Below are 18,456 nucleotides of genomic sequence, written 5' to 3' on the forward strand. Positions count from 1 at the left end.
GCAGCTACCTCAAAATCTCCTGAAAATCAATTGTGCGAAATGATCAACACCCGCTATGTTCAGGAACACCTGGATCTGCACACGAAGTGCAGGGTGTAGTATGAGTACAACCAACTCAGCAAGTAACAATAATAACTAAGGAACTGAAGATAATGACGAGCTACACAGTCATAGTTCACTTTCAGTAGTTCCAGCAAAGAATAGACATGCTTTCAAATCCGGCAGTTTAAGTCAAATCAATTTTATATAGTTCAATTTCAAGTAATCCGGGTATAAATTCTTTCAGATATTTCACAACAATGACATATAGCAACCAAGTGCAACAATAAATGCAAAGCAAGTACAACCTCTCAGGCAACAGTCACTCAGTTCATCACAACAACTTAACCACTCAGTCTTCAGCCCTCAGCACTCACATTCAATGGGTACCCGCGCTCACTGAGGGTGTGTACAGACTCCGGAGGGGCTCCTACAGCCCAAGCGCCATAATCTGCACGGACAACTCATGTGTTGCACGAACAACTCACGTGCTATAATATCCTGCACGGACAACTCACGTGCCATAATATCCTTACCTCACCGACAGGCCCTCGGCCTTACTCAGTCCTCAACCTCTCAAGTCTCTCGGGCTCTCAGGAATCACAAAGATCAGCCCAAACAAAGATAACATAGTATTTCAACAAATATCCAGAAAGACTGAGGTATAATACGCAAGTAAAATCATGACTGAGTACAAGACATCAATTAGCAAATAATTCAACAAGTACGCGACCTCTATGGGTCACAACAGTACTATAACATAGCCTAAGCATGATTTCTAACATGATTTATAGTCAAATTTCTTCAACACATAGAGATAATATGGCTAACAATAAATTATTCAACTTTACAGTTTCCCGGGACGGTCCAAGTCACATTCCCCTTGGTGCATGCCCACACGCCTGTCACCTAGCATGTGCTCCACCTCCAAAATAATCACATGATACCAAAATATGGGGTTTCATACCCTCATAACCAGATTTATAATTGTTACTTAGCTCAACCCGTGTAATTCCTTATTCCGCTATGCCCTTTCCACGAGAATTGGTCTCCGAAAGTCTCGTATCTAGCCACAATAAATTCGATTCAGTCAATACCAATTATTGTAATTAATTCCATAAGAAAATACTAATGTTTCCAATAAAATCCGATATTAACTCAAAAATCGCCCGTAGGGACCACGTATCTGAACCCGATAAAAGTTACAAAATATGAATGCTCCTCCAACCACGAGTCCAACCATACAAATTTTACCAAAATCCAACACCAACTCGACCCTCAAATCTTCAATTAAAGCCTATGAAGATTTTTACCATTTTCAACCCAATCCTTACCCATTTGAACTTAACAATCTTTCCACAACCTTATTGGTATGTATACATAATACTCTTACACCCAAGAATCATACTATAAATCACCTATTTTTACTCCAAACCCGAAATTGAAGGATTGAGGAAAGAAATTCTTACCTATTTGAAGCCCTAGCAAGATCCTTGTAAAATCTTCAAACCTTGAACAAGAATTGATGGATAAATGATAAAGTCTTCACTTTCTCTCTCTAAAATGCTCTCACCTTTCTCTAAAATATCATATTTTGGCTCAAAAATGAGCTTCAAGGGCTATAAATTAAAGTTGGGTCGGGTCAAAAATTAGAAAGAATGGAAGCTCCGACGCAAGTATGTGGTCGCATAACAGGTATGCGGTCCACATATCCGCCGCATAATTTGGCCTCCAAAGCTGGGCGTTACTGACCCGGTCTGCGGTCATTATGCGGCCCGCATACTTGGTCTGCAGTCGCATAATGCACCGCAAAATAGGTTTGCAGTCGCATAGTGCACCACAGAGTTTTCTCAAATCTTGCCCTTCTCCTAATCCACTTTGCGACCCTTATGCGGTCCGCAGAGTGATTCTGCGACCGCATAGTGGTCGCAGGATGACATTTTTCCGACAAAATTTTTCTTTACACATTGGTGCATTGTTCAACCCAAAAAGTCCAAACCGTAAGCTCACCGCGAGAAATTTCTATAATCTTTGTACTAATTGATCTACCTCGGCACCACCAAACCTTAATTTCCTTAGCAAAATTTCTATGGGGTCGTTACACATAAGTTAACATCCGGTCAACCTTTTCAACTAAAATTCTAAACCTTGGAACTAAGCGCTCTAAATTATTTCAAAACCTCACCGAACCCAAACCAATTACCCCGGCAAGCCAAATAACAACTGTAATTCACAATTTGAGAAGTAAATGGGGGAACGGGATTGTAATAGTTAAAACGACCGACCGGATCGTTACAAAGGCATTGATACAGTAGACAAGAGAATGAACTGAACATTATACAAAGGAGAAAGAATTTAAGCACATATCACTCTTACGAAACCCAAAAAAAATAGAAAGAAAAAGTCAAAAAACGTTATTATTTATATTCCACACAACAAGCACAAATTAAGCACAAAAAATAAGTAAATAAATAAAATTATCAAAACGTGATGAAACATAACAAATAAACCACTAATTTATGATATATGAAGTAAAAATTGAAGCAAGGTAGAAAAAGGAAAAGACTTTTGTATTATATAATTTTGCCTTGAATGTGATAGCACCTCGAATTCGAACAAAGCACAGGCTACTACGGACCAGATCTCAGCCTCAACCACTCGACATCAACTCAACCGACGAAATCGATCTCCATTACGTTGCTTTGATAGATTAATTTCAACCCAGCTGAATTTGGATAGAATATAGCCATTGTTTATGTTCAAAAGGAATATGAGGAAGATGAGTGATTGTGAGATTTCAAGCTCTCTTTCTTTTGTTGTTTTCGTATCTTTCATTTTTTGTTTCCTTCTTCTTCTTATTTTAGGTGTCTTTTTCGTGTCCCTTTCCCCAAAGAAATCAGCCCCTCCTTATCGTTTCTTTTTTCTGTTTTTCCTTACTTTCACGTCCTCCCCTTCTTTTTTTTATTTCCTCCTAGTCTTTTTTCTAGATGAATCGGCCACATTCTTTTGCTTTTAGGTCGTTTTATTCAAAAGTCAAACCTTAGTCAATTCTTCCAACTTAAAGCTTCCGAAATTAGAATTTTCTTTTCTAATCAATTTCGAACTTCCCGAAATTAAATTCCGACTATGTGTACAAGTCATAAAATATGGAGCGAAGCTACTCAAGACCTCAAATCACCGAACGACGCACTAGAGCTCAAAATAGCCATTCGAGTCATTACATTCTCTCCCACTTAAACATACGTTCGTCCTCGAACATGCTAAGATCTACTCCGGGATTGTCCAAAATCATTGTTAAATACCTCGTGCACCTGCCCGTGCTACCACAATCCAGTTGCACACATTAGCTCGAGCCAAACTGAAAATCCTACATATAACCTTAGCTAACCAGCTTTAGAACAAAATTCCAACTTCTGAATTTCTTTACAAGACCTTATTCTAAAGCACGAACACAGTGCAAACCTCCACATGTTGATTCCACACACAATCATGCACTCAGGCTAACATCACAAAATGCATCGCATAAATCATTTTCCCAAGGCAACCTCTTCCAAGCACAACAGCTGAAACTATACTGACCCGGCACCCGAAGCACACCTCATAACACCTATGAGCTCGGTTCCAAATCTCTAATGTTGCCACGATGAACGAGATGTGTAGAAACTCATAACCACCTGTAGAATCAACAAATCCTGGAGTCCCCTCCTGACAGGAACCATTACCTTATTTTGAACTGAATCACGCTACTTGCTCTTTAACAGGAACAATTAACCAATAACCGCGTCTCACCCAGTACAAGTTGTTCAGACAATAAGCCATCTCAACCACTGACCAAAATCTCATATGACACCATCAATGCGCCGACAAGCCATAACTCGAATATGATATATAAAGAAAAACAAACTCTGAAAAAGAACTACCCAGCCCACGTAACAAATAAAACAGTCGAACAGACGCTATGAACTGTCTTCAGTGAATGAGAAACAAAATACAAAGAAACAAATATATGTAACTGTATTCAACATCTCACTGTTGCGGCGTGCAACTCGATCCAAACAACATACCCGTGGCGGCGTGCCACCCGATCCGCACAAAAAAAGAATCTATAAGGAAATACTTACCGAGCTAGAATGGTCATTACTAAAAAATATATGAATATCGGACACAAGCACGCTAAGTGCATGATACCATCCCTGGGAGGACCGACAGCGCCATACGCTACAAAACTCAAGCACAACTAAGATGTGATATATGATATGAATCTCGAGAGCCATCCTGCTCACATAGCACCATCGCTACACGGAACCTCAATACATAAGAAATTTATCGAGCCATTTCATAACTCACACGGCACAATATAGTATTACATGAAATAGCCGACGACGAAACGACTTCCAACGTCCGAATACTCCTCCATAAGGAGCGCTATGCTGAAATGAACATATCCGGCTTGATATAAAGCCTATATTCATTTTTAAATTCATCCACATACCTCAAGCCGATTCTGATCTCACCGTACTAGGCTAATAACCTTTCAAGGATCCATAAATCAATACACAAGGTCTCTTACACCTGACATCGACCTTAGGTGACGCCGAAAACAATACCATCTTACTTTAAATATCTAAATCCTTTTCCTGTTCATCCGAGCTCAGGACATCCTTGTCAACACCGAACCGAAATCTTGAATCCTCAACTTTCGAATCCCATGCTACTTAGTACACTTAATCATGCAAATGCGCATGAGTATAAGAATTCCATCATAACTCCCGAACCACTAATCGGGTAAACACTTCATCATATAGAAACCTTCTACTTAACTCATTTCAAGAGAACCATTGCAACACGTGACCGAATTCCCCTATCCGCAGAAAATACCGGCCTCAAGTAGTGGTCTAAACCACCATAACTCTTTCGGGATCCCTTTACACATAACATGCCATAATACTTGAATTCCTCCAAATAAAATCAATTATGGCGGTCGTCAAGCCTCGCATGTACCACCACAAATCACATGCATAACTCAATGCTCTGAAGGAACTGATCATTGCCACCATCATACCAATTCAACCATTGTTAGCCGACCCATCTTTTCTCAATTTATTCTCAACTTGCCTTAGAAATAATAATAGTCACATTCATTACATCACGAACTCAAATCCGCACTCATCCCGAGTGACCTTATTTCATGAGACCACGCTGTTTCAAAACCCACTAATCATCTCATATCCCTCCTTGTGCGCACTTTTACATCTTCAACTAGTACACCCATTCTGATACTTCTTTTATGAATCCGAAGTTATTTCCTTCTATTTCCTCCAATGCTACACCGCAGACCGAAGATAACATAGAACACCCCAAACCCTTTTCAAAAACTGTTGCAAAAGCTTGATGCTTAACCATACTACAGGCTCGAAATCCTTAGGCACCACACTGTAACATTTTGAATCCACTAGGACCATTATTGAGAGTCACCCATTCCGACCTGGTCCCGAATAAAATCAACTCCAAGGCTCTGCTAGCAGTTGAACACTCTCTCGAAGAAGCACCCGACTGAATCACCTTCCTCGTACATCACATCAACATGAAGCATAGAATCTGAGTCTTCCCCAAGCCTGAACATGAATAGATAATGCCAAATATGGCACACATATCCCAAATCCTTTGCTCAAATTACCACTGATATTTTCTTTCCTTAGTTGAAATGATCCACCAATACACTGATAACCATAAACCTTACAAATAGATAACCATGCAATCCAAATTGTAGACGGTGGGGCTCTCTCACTTAGCTTTAAGATACCACCACATAATATCGAGCCCACAACTATTCCTCCTCCTCGTTTACCATGATCCCGCGTTGTTAACCGCCAAATTCTCAAAATTCATTTTGTTAAGCTTTCCCCGAACATTCTGAACCATTAGCCACAATCACCTATTCGACCTCTTACCGGGTAACAAGTAAAATTCTTAGTAGAAGCTCCATCAATACCACACAACTGCTAACCCGCTCACAGGAGATGTCCCACCTATGGAAATTCCATGTTGACATCCTCCAACAATGATGCACCGAATATTATTACCACGAAACCAATAAACCAACCTGAGCCTATGCTCGTTCACCAGTTGTGCCAGTCCGTTCACTTCCTGTTGACCTTAATTAAAGGTGCGATGATACATTCTAACCCAAAGTCATGTTGCATTCTTCTTCATATTAAGCAACTCCCTCCAGTTGTATCTAATCTTCCTCAATATAGTATCTAATATTACAACTTAAGTCTGTAGACCTAGTCACTGTCCATCCTAAATCCCAAATCACTCCAAACTTTTCTCAAGACGTGTAATTATCCTACCACGTAATCCATATGCTACCTTGCCACTCTCCCACTTTGGTCAAACCCTTTGCTTTAAGCAACTACTCGACTTATGTTTTCTTACACTTGTCCTTCTCGGAACCTAACCACCACAAGACACCTTCAACATGTCCTTCCTCATCCTTCGCTACCCAGTTGTTTCCTTAACTCAAAACCCATCTCTGTAGCACTTAAACCAATAGACGTTACCAACTTTAAACCTTTCCGAGGATCATCCTTCTCGATCCATCAATACTAGGAACACCGCTTCTATCCTGAACCACTGCACACCGCGATCTTTAACAACTGCTCCTCCTACACCAATTCTTAATACCCCGCCGTGAAGGCGAGTTGAAGAAGACCATAACATCGGCAAACCTTAACGCATTTAACAAGGTGATGACATCACATCACAATTGAGAACTCTACCACACTCGAAAATATCAAGTTTCGTTACTCCATCAACCCCCAAACCTGAACATTCATAGTCCGATTACCTTTTCTCCGCTGGAAATAAAACATAGAACCTTTGAATCATGTACTGAGAAAAACCTTCTTTCAAGTCGTTTACTGTCCTGACACATAGACAGGCATTTTACCATTTCATAAACATTGTATGATAATAGCGCACGAATCGTCATAACAATCAATGCCAAATCTCAAAACTTTAGGTAGTACTGATACTTAATTTGAAACGACAGAGTGGCCTTCCGCAAGGCGACGATAATAGCCCAATTACTTAAACAGGGAGAAGCATTATGCGCTACATCTGTAGAACCATTAAAAATTTCCTCGATCCCCAATTTATAACAAGCGCTTCACGTCGCATAAGATTGAATAGGAAGGAAATAAAGGCATAAGCCTCAAAGGAATCAAATCGCACGATGAGGAATCAAAAAGGGAAGTATTCCTAACAGCCTTGTAGCCTCTCGAAGATAAGTATAGACGTCTCTGTACCGATCCGCAAGACTCTACTAGACTTGCTCATGACTTGTGAGACCTAAGTGAACCTAGTGCTCTAATACCATGTTTGTCACGATCCAAAATCCATTAAGGCCGTGATGGCGTCGGACACCATTGTCAGGCAAGCCAACCATAATCAATTAACTTGATTACCCATTTTAGTATTTTTGAAAACAAAATTTCTTCAATGAAACAATAAAGATAGAACTCATATAGTAGATGATAAATATTTTTAGCAACTAAATTTCTAAATAATTCACAACCATTCCCAAAATCCAGTATCACAAGTGCATGAGTATTTAATAGGGAATTAAAAATAAAATACAACATCTGTCCAGAATACAAATGAGACAGGAAAATATAATAACTCTGAAGGAGACTCTGTTGGCTGCGGATCGTAATACAGAATTCAGCTCACCTATGTCTCCACAATTATTAACCACACCTCTGCGTCCACAAGGCAGCTAGATATATATGTACCTGCACAATAAAATGTGCAGCAAGTGCAGCATGAGTACAAAAACAACGTGTACCCAGTAAGTATCAAGCCTAATCTCGAAGAAGTAGAGACGAGATGGTCGACTTTGACACTCACTAAGGGTCAATAATAATAAGTAACATAAAAATAGAAATATTTTTATCAACGTGATTCACAGAGTTAATAATAATTTTATTGAACCAGCAGAAATAATTAAATTCCTTTAATTCCAATAAATTTTTAATTTATCAATTAGCCTCATTTACAGGAATAATCATAATTTCCTTAACAAGCAGAGATAATTAATTCTTTCAATTTCCAATAGTTTCCAACTTATTAATCAAATTCCTTCAAATGCAACAATTCTCAATCTATTAATTAAATCCACAAGCTGTAATTAAAAATAGTAAAGTATTGTGTAATTATTATTATTAGGCACGATTTCTGTCGAGGTCGTACGGCCCGATCCAGAGTATCGTGTACACTGCCGAGGGACGTGCGGCGCGATCCATAGATGCATCTATCCTGCCGAGGCATTCGGCCCGCTCCACAAGAAAGGAGGACATTTTCTTATGTACCTCCGGAAGGAGAGTATATTTATTATAGGATCAATTCGAGAGGATGAACAATTTCTTTTAACATTTAATTAATTTAAACAGAAAATTGAGCATATGTACCTCACTCTGAAATTCCATAACCGGATCCAACACCACTCAAACAACTCAACCCGATGCCCGTCTCTTCAAAACTAGTCAAACATCGTGCAAACCAATCAAAATATACCCCAATACGTATAATTTAACAATTTATAATATTTCTCAGCTTCGCTCAAAAGCCAACAAAGTCAACCCTCGGGCTCATGCGTCCGGATTTCGAAAAATTTCGAAGATAAACTTTACCCATAACACCATGAACTCAAATATATAATTTATTCTTAATTCCATGTCCAATTTCGTGATCAAAATCCAAAAATATCAAATTCTATATTTTCTCCCAAAATTTCAAATTTTTACTAATTTCTATATTTAAATCCATATATAAACCATGTATTACACTTGTAATAAAACTAAGATGGAGGACTACGGAAAATAATTGGAAACTAAGCTCAACAGAAGACTATGTGGAATCAATAAAGGTCACCTCAAAAAAAATAACTAAACAAAATCCAATAAAGTACATACACACTGATAATGAGATATCAAAGACGAAGAGAAGAACCCCAAAATAGTTTCAACGTAACCTTTTTATAACCAAAACTATCTTCCAATTTATGATCTTATTAAACTAATCAAACTCATGATGATAAGAGAATTAGTGTAAAATACCAAAGCAGCTAAGCAGGAAGGCATTGATACAGTAGACAAGAGAATGAACTGAACATTATATAGAGGAGAAAGAATTTAAGCACATATCACTCTTACGAAACCCAAAAAAAAAAACAGAAAGAAAAAGTCAAAAATCGTTATTATTTATATTCCACACAACAAGCACAAATTAAGCAAAAAAAATAAATAAATAAATAAAATTATCAAAACGTGATGAAACATAACAAATAAACCACTAATTTATGATATATGAAGTAAAAATTGAAGCAAGGTAGAAAAAGGAAAAGACCTTTGTATTATATAATTTTGCCTTGAATGTGATTGCACCTCGAATTCGAACAAAGCACAGGTTACTACGGACCAGATCTCAGCCTCGACCACTCGACATCAACTCAACCGACGAAATCGATCTCCATTACGTTGCTTTGATAGATTAATTTCAACCCAGCTGAATTTGGATAGAATATAGCCATTGTTTATGTTCAAAAGGAATATGAGGAAGATGAGTGATTGTGAGATTTCAAGCTCTCTTTCTTTTGTTGTTTTCGTATCTTTCATTTTTTGTTTCCTTCTTCTTCTTCTTTTTTTAGGTGCCTTTTTCGTGTCCCTTTCCCCAAAGAAATCAGCCCCTCCTTATCGTTTTTTTTTTTCTGTTTTTCCTTACTTTCACGTCCTCCCCCTCTTTTTTTTATTTCCTCCTAGTCTTTTTACTAGATGAATCGGCCACATTCTTTTGCTTTTATGTCGTTTTATTCAAAAGTCAAACCTTAGTCAATTCTTTCAACTTAAAGCTTCCGAAATTAGAATTTTCTTTTCAAATCAATTCCGAACTTCCCGAAATTAAATTCCGACTACGCGTACAAGTCATAAAACATGGAGTGAAGCTACTTAAGGTCTCAAACCGCTGAACGACGTGCTAGAGCTCAAAACAGTCATTCGGGTCGTTACATCAACTCTCCGGTCAACTCTTTCCATTTAAGCTTCTAAATAAGAATTGTTCTTTCAATTTAATTCCGAATCTTCCGAAAATAAAACTCGACCACACTCGCGGGTCATAATACATATTGCGAAATTTTTCGAAACCTTAAGTCACCGAACGGGATGTTAATTCTTAAAACGACAAGTCGGGTCGTTACACTCACGGGAATCCCTTGCAAGCATGCTATTGCAGCAATTTGGGCTAAGAAGGATAACATTCTTGACTATGTCCATGATTGTTACAAGGTGGAAACATATAGAAGAATTTATGAAAACTCAATTCTTCCAATAAATGGCCACAACTATGGCCCTAGTCAAGTAAAGTTCCTCCACTGCCTCCAAAGATTGTGAGAAATAGTAAGAGAGGAAGAAAGCAAAAGTTGCGAAAAAAGGAACCAGATGAAGTTGGTGCTAGTTGAACAAAGATGAAACGAAAGCAAAAGTCTCTAGATTGTAGTGTATGTCACAATCCTGGCCACAACAAAAGGACTTGCAAATATAATATTGTACAAGAAGAAACTACCTCTTCAGTTTGCTGATTTTTAAGCTGGTGCGGAAATTTTTATTGTTGTTCTGGTTTTGTAAGTTGGTGTTGGAATTTTGTTGTTTTTTTAAGCTAGTACTGGAATTGTACTACTGTTTTTGAAGTTGGTGCTGGAATCTGACTTTTACTTTTGCTGAAAAATGATTGTTGTTTTTGCTAATTTTTTAGGCTGGTGATAAAACTTGACATTAGTTGCTGTTTTTATTGGTTTTTAGAGCTGTAAACTGCTGCTAAATGCTAAAAGATGCTGCTGGAATTTTTTCTTATTATAATTAGTACAATGCATCCACATTTTTTATGCCACAATAATATTCATCTTTCATTCAGTATATAATCAGGAAATGCTTCAAAAGCTTTCCATAAAGTATAAGTTGATACTTAAAATTGAGTAAGAGAAATCTAATATTTAATAGTCCAATATCAGAACGGATATGGAAGACCAAACCTGTTGTCTAAGCCAAGTGAATCATTTTGTCAAAGAATTTTGCAATGAAATAGAAATTTTATGCCAACTGCTTTATGAAAAATAATATTGATACTCATTCATCGAAATCATTAATTACAATTTGAGCTTATTCACAGTATGGTTATCCAATTAAAGCTATATTCTTATTTGAAAAGATGGTGGAGAAAGGGATATTACCAACTAGGGTTATGAAAATTGGGGGAAGAAATGGGAAAGAGAAGGAAGAGAACGTTGATCTTTTGTAGAGAAAATTTTTTTTTTTTAAAATAGAAATCATGTGACAGGCACATGAGGTGAGTCCCGTTAAAAAACTAACGGTGTTTAGGGTTGTGGTTAAGAGTGCACCACTTTGCTAAAGAAAAATGACTATTAGTGCACCATATTAAAGAATATGTATTATTTTAAGTCTAAAGCTATAGATGATTGATTTTGGGCTTTTCGTCCCCAAGATCACACTGGATATATTTTTGCTATTTGAATAGGGAAAGCTTATCCTGAGAACTCATTGGTAAATCATAGGAAAAGCAGCATCCTTTAACTTCTAAGTTCTGATAAGTACAATGACATTCATCATAAAAATAAAAATAAAAAGGCAGGTTCAGATTTTCCAGAATAACTATGAACATACTGATAAAGAGGAAATCAGAGAAACTTTGGTACTTGCAGTTGCTTACAATTACTGAAGTAATTGAATTGCAATAAGATTTCGAAGTGTAAAACTGAAACACCCCAGAAGGAAAGGGTAAACAAAGTCAACTTTCCATTTAAAGAGCCTTTGAATCGTGTTTTTCAGGCACAACACACAAGTAAACTACAAATCTTGGCAACTGCAGGAATAGCCGCTCAGTTTCTTCAACCTTCTTCTCCAAACTCCTTGGTGAATCTTTCGTGCACATCAAGGTCCGATTTACTTACTGTTGGTCGTTGACGAGCAAGCACCTTATCAAAGTCTGTTTTCGAAATGGGTGGGGGGATGATCTGCAAAGGCATTAATAAGCAAGCAGTTAATTAGCGCATTCTTTTGTAAGAGAGAGATTAGAACAACCAATTATTGGAGCTTCATACTCAGATATCTGTTGACTTAAGCATAAACTACTATTTTACTACCTATTGAAACCTTGATGTGTAGGTTAAAGATCAGCGGGAGCACAATGTCTAATCACATTAAGTTAAAATTATTATATAGTTCATGCATCCTCCAAAAGTAATATGAAAAACAATTTATAGTGATTGTCCAACAGGAGTTCTGAGTAGTTCTTGACATATTCCAGTTAAAATTCAATGAAAAGAAACAAAAGGATTAACAAACTCATGAAATATTATTTATGCCACTGATTATCTGATTGTACCTGAGATGCAAGTCCTTTAGCATCAAGCTCCTGCATAGTTGTCTGCACCGCACCCGGTTGTTTCGGTCCACACGGCATCCATGTACCATCAGATCTCTGGGTGAAGAACATAGCATCTTGTGTTTTACGAACAGGTTCAAAGAGTACATCTTTGACCTGTTCAAGAAGATAAAGTACAGTTATATTAGAGGAAGAAACCAGAGGAATGGTTCCACCTTTTGGTTGAGAGACTTACACACACAGAAACATCCGAACCAGAAAAACCTTCTGTTTTACGGCCCAAGTCTTCAAAGTCGCTCTCACTTAAGTTATGGGGGGTATCCCCTAAATGAACCTGGAAAGTTTAAAAGCCAAAATGGAAAATAATAAGTCTAGCTCTTAAAAAACCAGAATCAGATTACATTTGCGTAAATTTACTTTAAACAGAAATACAACTGGACTCACTTTGAACATGTGTTGTCGTGCCTTCGCATCTGGTAGAGGAATGTAGATGCGCTTATCAAATCTTCGGCGAATAGCCTGCAGAGGACAATTTCTGTAAGCAAAAGATCATTACGATCTGCTATATTATATCTCACAGATCATTCTTTACCTGATCTAGGGCATAGGGTGTATTTGTTGCCGCAAGAACAAGAACTTTATCATCATTGTGTCCAACACCCTGAAATTACAAACTAGATAAGCCAAAGATATTTGTTTAACAAACCGATCTTCATTTCTTGTTTTGTACTGGTTGCCGGAAGGGGTTAATTGAGCACTCACTACTTTCCCAGTGTAACAAGTACCTGCATCTGCACAAGCAGTTCTGTTTTAATACGTCTAGAAGCTTCACTTTCATTTCCTTCTCCTCGCTGCCCACACAAGGAATCAATTTCATCGACGAATATAATGGATGGGGCACTTTCGCGAGCCATTTGGAATAGGTTCGAAACTAGCTTTTCACTTTCACCCATCCACTTGGAAACGAGGTCCGATGATGAGACACTGCATAAAAACAGCAGTTGGCACTTGCCAACTTTACAGACTAAGTTCTTGAAAGCAGAAAAATAAGCAAATAGCTGACAAAAACAGAAATGCAGCTGAATTCATGCATGTTCCTCACGTATGTCGGCATTTCATCAAAAATATCTCTGAGGGAAAGAAAAAAAACACAGATGAAAAATCTATTCGGATTGGATACTGCCGACTTTTCAAAGACAATACACATATCTAAAATTATTTAAGAAATTAAGCATCTCATAAGACATTGATATCATGTCATTGAAGCTATATAAGAACAGCACATATTGAGACAACTTTATTGAACATCTTATCTTTATTTATAAATCAAAAGTATTTCAATAATAGTACACACCAAGATGATACACTTGTCATATCTCGAGTTATCCAACCGTCTATATAAGTATCTCATCAGAGCCACTTCATCAACAGCTCACCTTCCTTGCCCCCCGTGGGAATCTTCTAGAAACTCCTATTCTTTGATTTTGCTTTCTTTAACTTTTTTTGGCCTGCAGAGGAGATTCCGATTCCTCTCTTGTTCTTAAATTGTCCTTATGACAGATGAATATGACGTTAACAATCTAAAGAATAACCTACGTTTTCGGACTCTTTGAAACACTGCCACACCCGTATTGGATTCTCCAATAATACAATGCTTTTGGAGAATCCGACACGCACCCAGTGATATTTTCGGAGAGTCCGAGCAAAACATAGAGAATAACTATAACCTGTGCATTTTACAGACTCAGCGCCGCAGTGAGAAAAGCAATGTCTAATCCTTAGCTCAAGTGTGCAGCGAAATGGAGAGTAAATAATATGAATAATTGCACATCGGAGGAATAATACCTGAAAAAAGTGGATTCTGCTTCAGTAGCAACAGCTTTGGCCAAGTAAGATTTTCCTGTCCCAGGAGGACCATATAAAAGAAAAGCTCTCCATGGCCTCCTCTTGCCTATAAGAAAGGCAAGAAAACACTTAGGTGAGGATGAACGAAAGCACTCAAAAAAATTGTAAAGTTAGGTGATGATGGAAAATTTTGCAGAGCTAATTAACATCTTCTAAATTTACTATAAGGAGAAAAAATAAAAGCAAAAACATGTTCTTCACCTTTTTTGTCCCTAGTTTTGACTTTTTGGGTATGATGAGGAAGGGGCTCTTGAGGAAACGGTGACAAAAAAAAAAACAGAGAGAAATCACAAACTGAATCGCATGAGCTTTACCAGCAGTTACTATTACACGTACAAACATGACACCTAATGTCAGAAGGTTCCCCATAGCTTCACAAGTTTACCTCCTCAAGCAGAAAGAATATTTCTTGTTCATGAATAAACAAGTAGCAGTTCCTCTCATAAGAGGAGAACTGGGATCCGATATACAACAGCTATAAATCAGTGTATCAGCACGAATAGGTAGTCCAAATACATTAATTCAATGTGTCTAACCACCTTGCTAAGTCCTGTGCTCTGGATCTTCTGTAACAGATTCTATATAACCTTAAAATGTTACCCAAAGTAAGCTGTTATTACTGCAATGCTTGAGCTTAAACTGTGCAGAATTTGCAAGTTATCCACTGTACAAACATGACACCTAGTGTCAGAAGGTTCCCCATAGCTTCACAAGTTTACCTCCTCAAGCAGAAAGAATATTTCTTGTTCATGAATAAACAAGTAGCAGTTCCTCTCATAAGAGAAGAACTGGGATCCGATATACAACAGCTATAAATCAGTGTATCGGCACGAATAGGTAGTCCAAATACATTAATTCAATGTGTCTAACCACCTTGCTAAGTCCTGTGCTCTGGATCTTCTGTTACAAATTCTATATAACCTTAAAATGTTACCCAAAGTAAGCTGTTATTACTGCAATGCTTGAGCTTAAACTGTGCAGAATTTGCAAGTTATCCACATGGACAAATAACCAAGAAAGCATTGAAGATAATTTCTGCTCGAACACATTAATGTCATAGCATGTCGATGAAATGGCTATGGAGGTTCAACACAAAGGAAATGGCCGTGAAAGAAGGTCATAAGAAAAATATGGTAAGGATCATAAATGGTGTTAATTGGTGGCATGCATGAGCGCAGTTCGATCTTACATTTCTTCATGGTGAGTGAGCATCATATCAGTTTGTCGCCGCCCTATTGGAAAGTCGGGATTCCTACGGACCTACCACAATTCGTTGCAAGCCAACTCCTTAACTCCTGAATAGGTGCTGTGAATCTTCATTTATAAACCTACGGATAGATTGAATTGAGATGCAAAGAGAAAGGTAACTCCTTTTATTTTAGAAAAGATCTCTTTCTCTTTTTTATTGAGCCCTAACCATTTAAGCCCCCACCTACGCGGAAAAGATCATTCAACACATGCAACATACCAAGTTTGAACCTATTGGTCTCAAAAGAAAACTCACTACCCTTCAGAAACTATATTATCTACTCTAAGCACGCGGACACGTAATATCAAAAACTCTTTTCTCCCACTTCATCAAAAGAATCACTAACATGGCCTAGTTTTGTGGAAAGAACTGGTTCTCTCGTTGGTGATGTCAGAAAGATCTCATTTTGTTATGACAATTGGATTGAGCACTGTCCTACTAAAGATGCATTTCCAAATTTATTTTCCTGGTCACAGCACGCAGAAGCAAAACTACCAACATTGACTAGGATCAATTACCTTATTGCGCTCTTCGCCTTCTTTCTATCTAGCAAACCTAAGAAAGGAAAGGGACAAAAAGTGGGATTAATCCTGATTTCTTTGGTTATATGCTATAATGCTGAGCCAAGGATGCTCCGCCTTCACTATAGAAGCAGCCAACTGAGTTCTGAACGAATTAGCTCCTTGGTAATGTCTTAATCTATAGATTATTCAGCAATGTAATCAAGTCACTCTTAACCCTATAGTGAATTCAGATATGCTGCGCTAGGAGCTAATGAATCCATCTAGCTCATCTAACTCAATAGGCTATAAATCTAGCAATGTAAACATTTTCAGGAAAAATCTGAATGTCTTGGAGCTGGAAGGATAGGTAGTTTTCTCAGTTCTTAACATCTAGACATTAGATCTCGAAACGAGTTGAGCATCTATAGGATATTCACACAGCCTAAACCCAACTAGTTTGGGATTAAGGTATAGTTGATTGATCATTGATTGTTGAACTTAAAGCTACTTAAAAATTAATTTTAAGAAATACAATCACCAGTACCAATCAATTTTTACCCCTAGAAAATATGGCAACCATACAAATATACCAAATAAAAGCAAATACTCACCGGTGAAGAACTGAGGGAACTTCACAGGCAAAATCACAGCTTCCTGCAAAGCTTGCTTAGCGCTTTCCAACCCAGCAACATCATTCCACTTAATATTAGGTTTCTCCCTAACAATCGCGGAGTTAAGCCCAGCCCTCAACTTGGACTGTTCAGGATCCTCCCCATCTTCTCCATCCTTGGGTTTCGTCTTCGTCTTGGGCCTTGTCGCCACAGCCGCATCCCCTCCATTCGGACCTGGCCCGGTCCCACTCTCATCCAACACAGCTCGGATCTCCTCCGCCCGGCGCAAATACTCGGTAAATTTCTGAGTAATCGCTTCCTTAATCTTAGGGTTTTTCTCGTACTTTAAATGGGTTTTGAAGTACTCCAAAGCGTTCATGTAAAGAGGGAATGCTTTTGCATAGTTACCAGCGTTGTCTTCTTGCACTGCTTGCCTCACGTACTCGATCGCTTGCTCCTTGAAATTGCTATACATCTTCGATCATATACAATTACAAACCCAATTAGAAGAAAGAGAAAACGTGGGCCAGGTTCAAACTCTGAAATTAGAAAAGGTAGGAACTAATAGAATGATTAGAATTGAAAATACACAAGTTTATGTGCATCTTTTTGCAGATTGGGGTGCACTTGTTTGTATATTTCTGAAGGTTTGAGGGTGGATTTGGATATGAAATCGGGTGGGTTAGAGGTACAAGGGAGAGGATTGAAGGAATCGAATTGTGAGTTTGAATATTGAATTTGGGAAAGGTTTGTGAAAGCAGCGTGAGATACACGTAGGGCTGCGTTTCAGCGAAACAACTAAGTCTTTTTATTGCGTAAAAGCTCCCGTAACTTCCTAAGTTTACATTTGACACCCCTTTCCATTCTAGAATAACGTAATCAGCCCCATTTTATAGTAAAAAATTTACTTTTCAAATATTTGTTGGGAGTATTCTTGGGCTGAATTTCCCAAATTTAGGACTGTTAAACCTTTTTAAGCTATTGGTTTAAAATTTCTACAAAGTAATGCAGATTTATTCAACAAATTCGTATCAAATAATTTGTTAGATTAAGTCATACTATATCAAGTTTATGTTATACCTTGTACGGTAGGAGAGACTGTGGATGCTTTATTCTTTTTCCATGCTTAGCTCTTTCACTTGGAATCACACAATTAATGTCCAAACACATTTTGTAAGAATATAAGCATTCTTGTTTTCCACTTATTCATTCATCCCAAAAAAAAAGTAAAAAGATAATTACGGGTTCCTTAATTCTACATATTCCAAATATTATTAATTGAATCAAAATTTAATTTAACTCATCATCTGCATCTCAATATGTTCCTCAAATCCAAATATATCAAAATTTAAACATCTCGAAATTCCCTATCAAACCTTAGGAGGCCAATCTAGTCAATTTTCAGAACTTAGGTGGGAGGGTGCCCCTCCATCTCCAGGAAGATTTCTGCGGCACTGATCTTTTACACTTTGAACTATCTTGTGAACTTTTAATTTAGTATAGTGCTTTAATTAAGTGGTCTCTTTTGCGCTTGGTATACTAATTTAATTTAGTATAAATTAGGGGTCGTTTGGTAGGATGCATTAGGTAAAATAATGCATGCATTAGTAATACTTTGTTTGGTACACTTTTTGAACTAATGCATTAGTTATACATCATATTTGGTATTATCCTATGCATAATTAATGCATAA

General features: G+C 37.7%; 1 protein-coding gene across 2 annotated transcripts; it reads right to left on the reverse strand.

Moving 5' to 3' along the window:
- Positions 1-11,749: 11,749 nt before the first annotated feature.
- Positions 11,750-17,506, reverse strand: LOC104105227 (protein SUPPRESSOR OF K(+) TRANSPORT GROWTH DEFECT 1). 2 transcript variants are annotated; one of them, XR_011408737.1, is made up of 8 exons: positions 16,764-17,462; positions 14,341-14,446; positions 13,281-13,510; positions 13,088-13,156; positions 12,940-13,014; positions 12,731-12,829; positions 12,496-12,651; positions 11,750-12,124 (listed from the first exon to the last, which is right to left on the reverse strand). XR_011408737.1 is itself a non-coding variant. In XM_009613480.4 (8 exons), exons 1-8 carry the CDS (start codon positions 17,236-17,238, stop codon positions 11,999-12,001), a joined length of 1,305 nt encoding a protein of 434 aa, XP_009611775.1. In that variant the 5' UTR covers positions 17,239-17,506; the 3' UTR covers positions 11,750-11,998. The 2 variants fall into 2 exon arrangements, 1 of the variants encoding a protein (XP_009611775.1); XM_009613480.4 differs by having other exon boundaries at positions 13,281-13,479; positions 16,764-17,506.
- Positions 17,507-18,456: the final 950 nt, after the last annotated feature.

Source organism: Nicotiana tomentosiformis, chromosome 6 (assembly GCF_000390325.3).
Source record: "Nicotiana tomentosiformis chromosome 6, ASM39032v3, whole genome shotgun sequence".
NCBI lineage: Eukaryota > Viridiplantae > Streptophyta > Magnoliopsida > Solanales > Solanaceae > Nicotiana > Nicotiana tomentosiformis.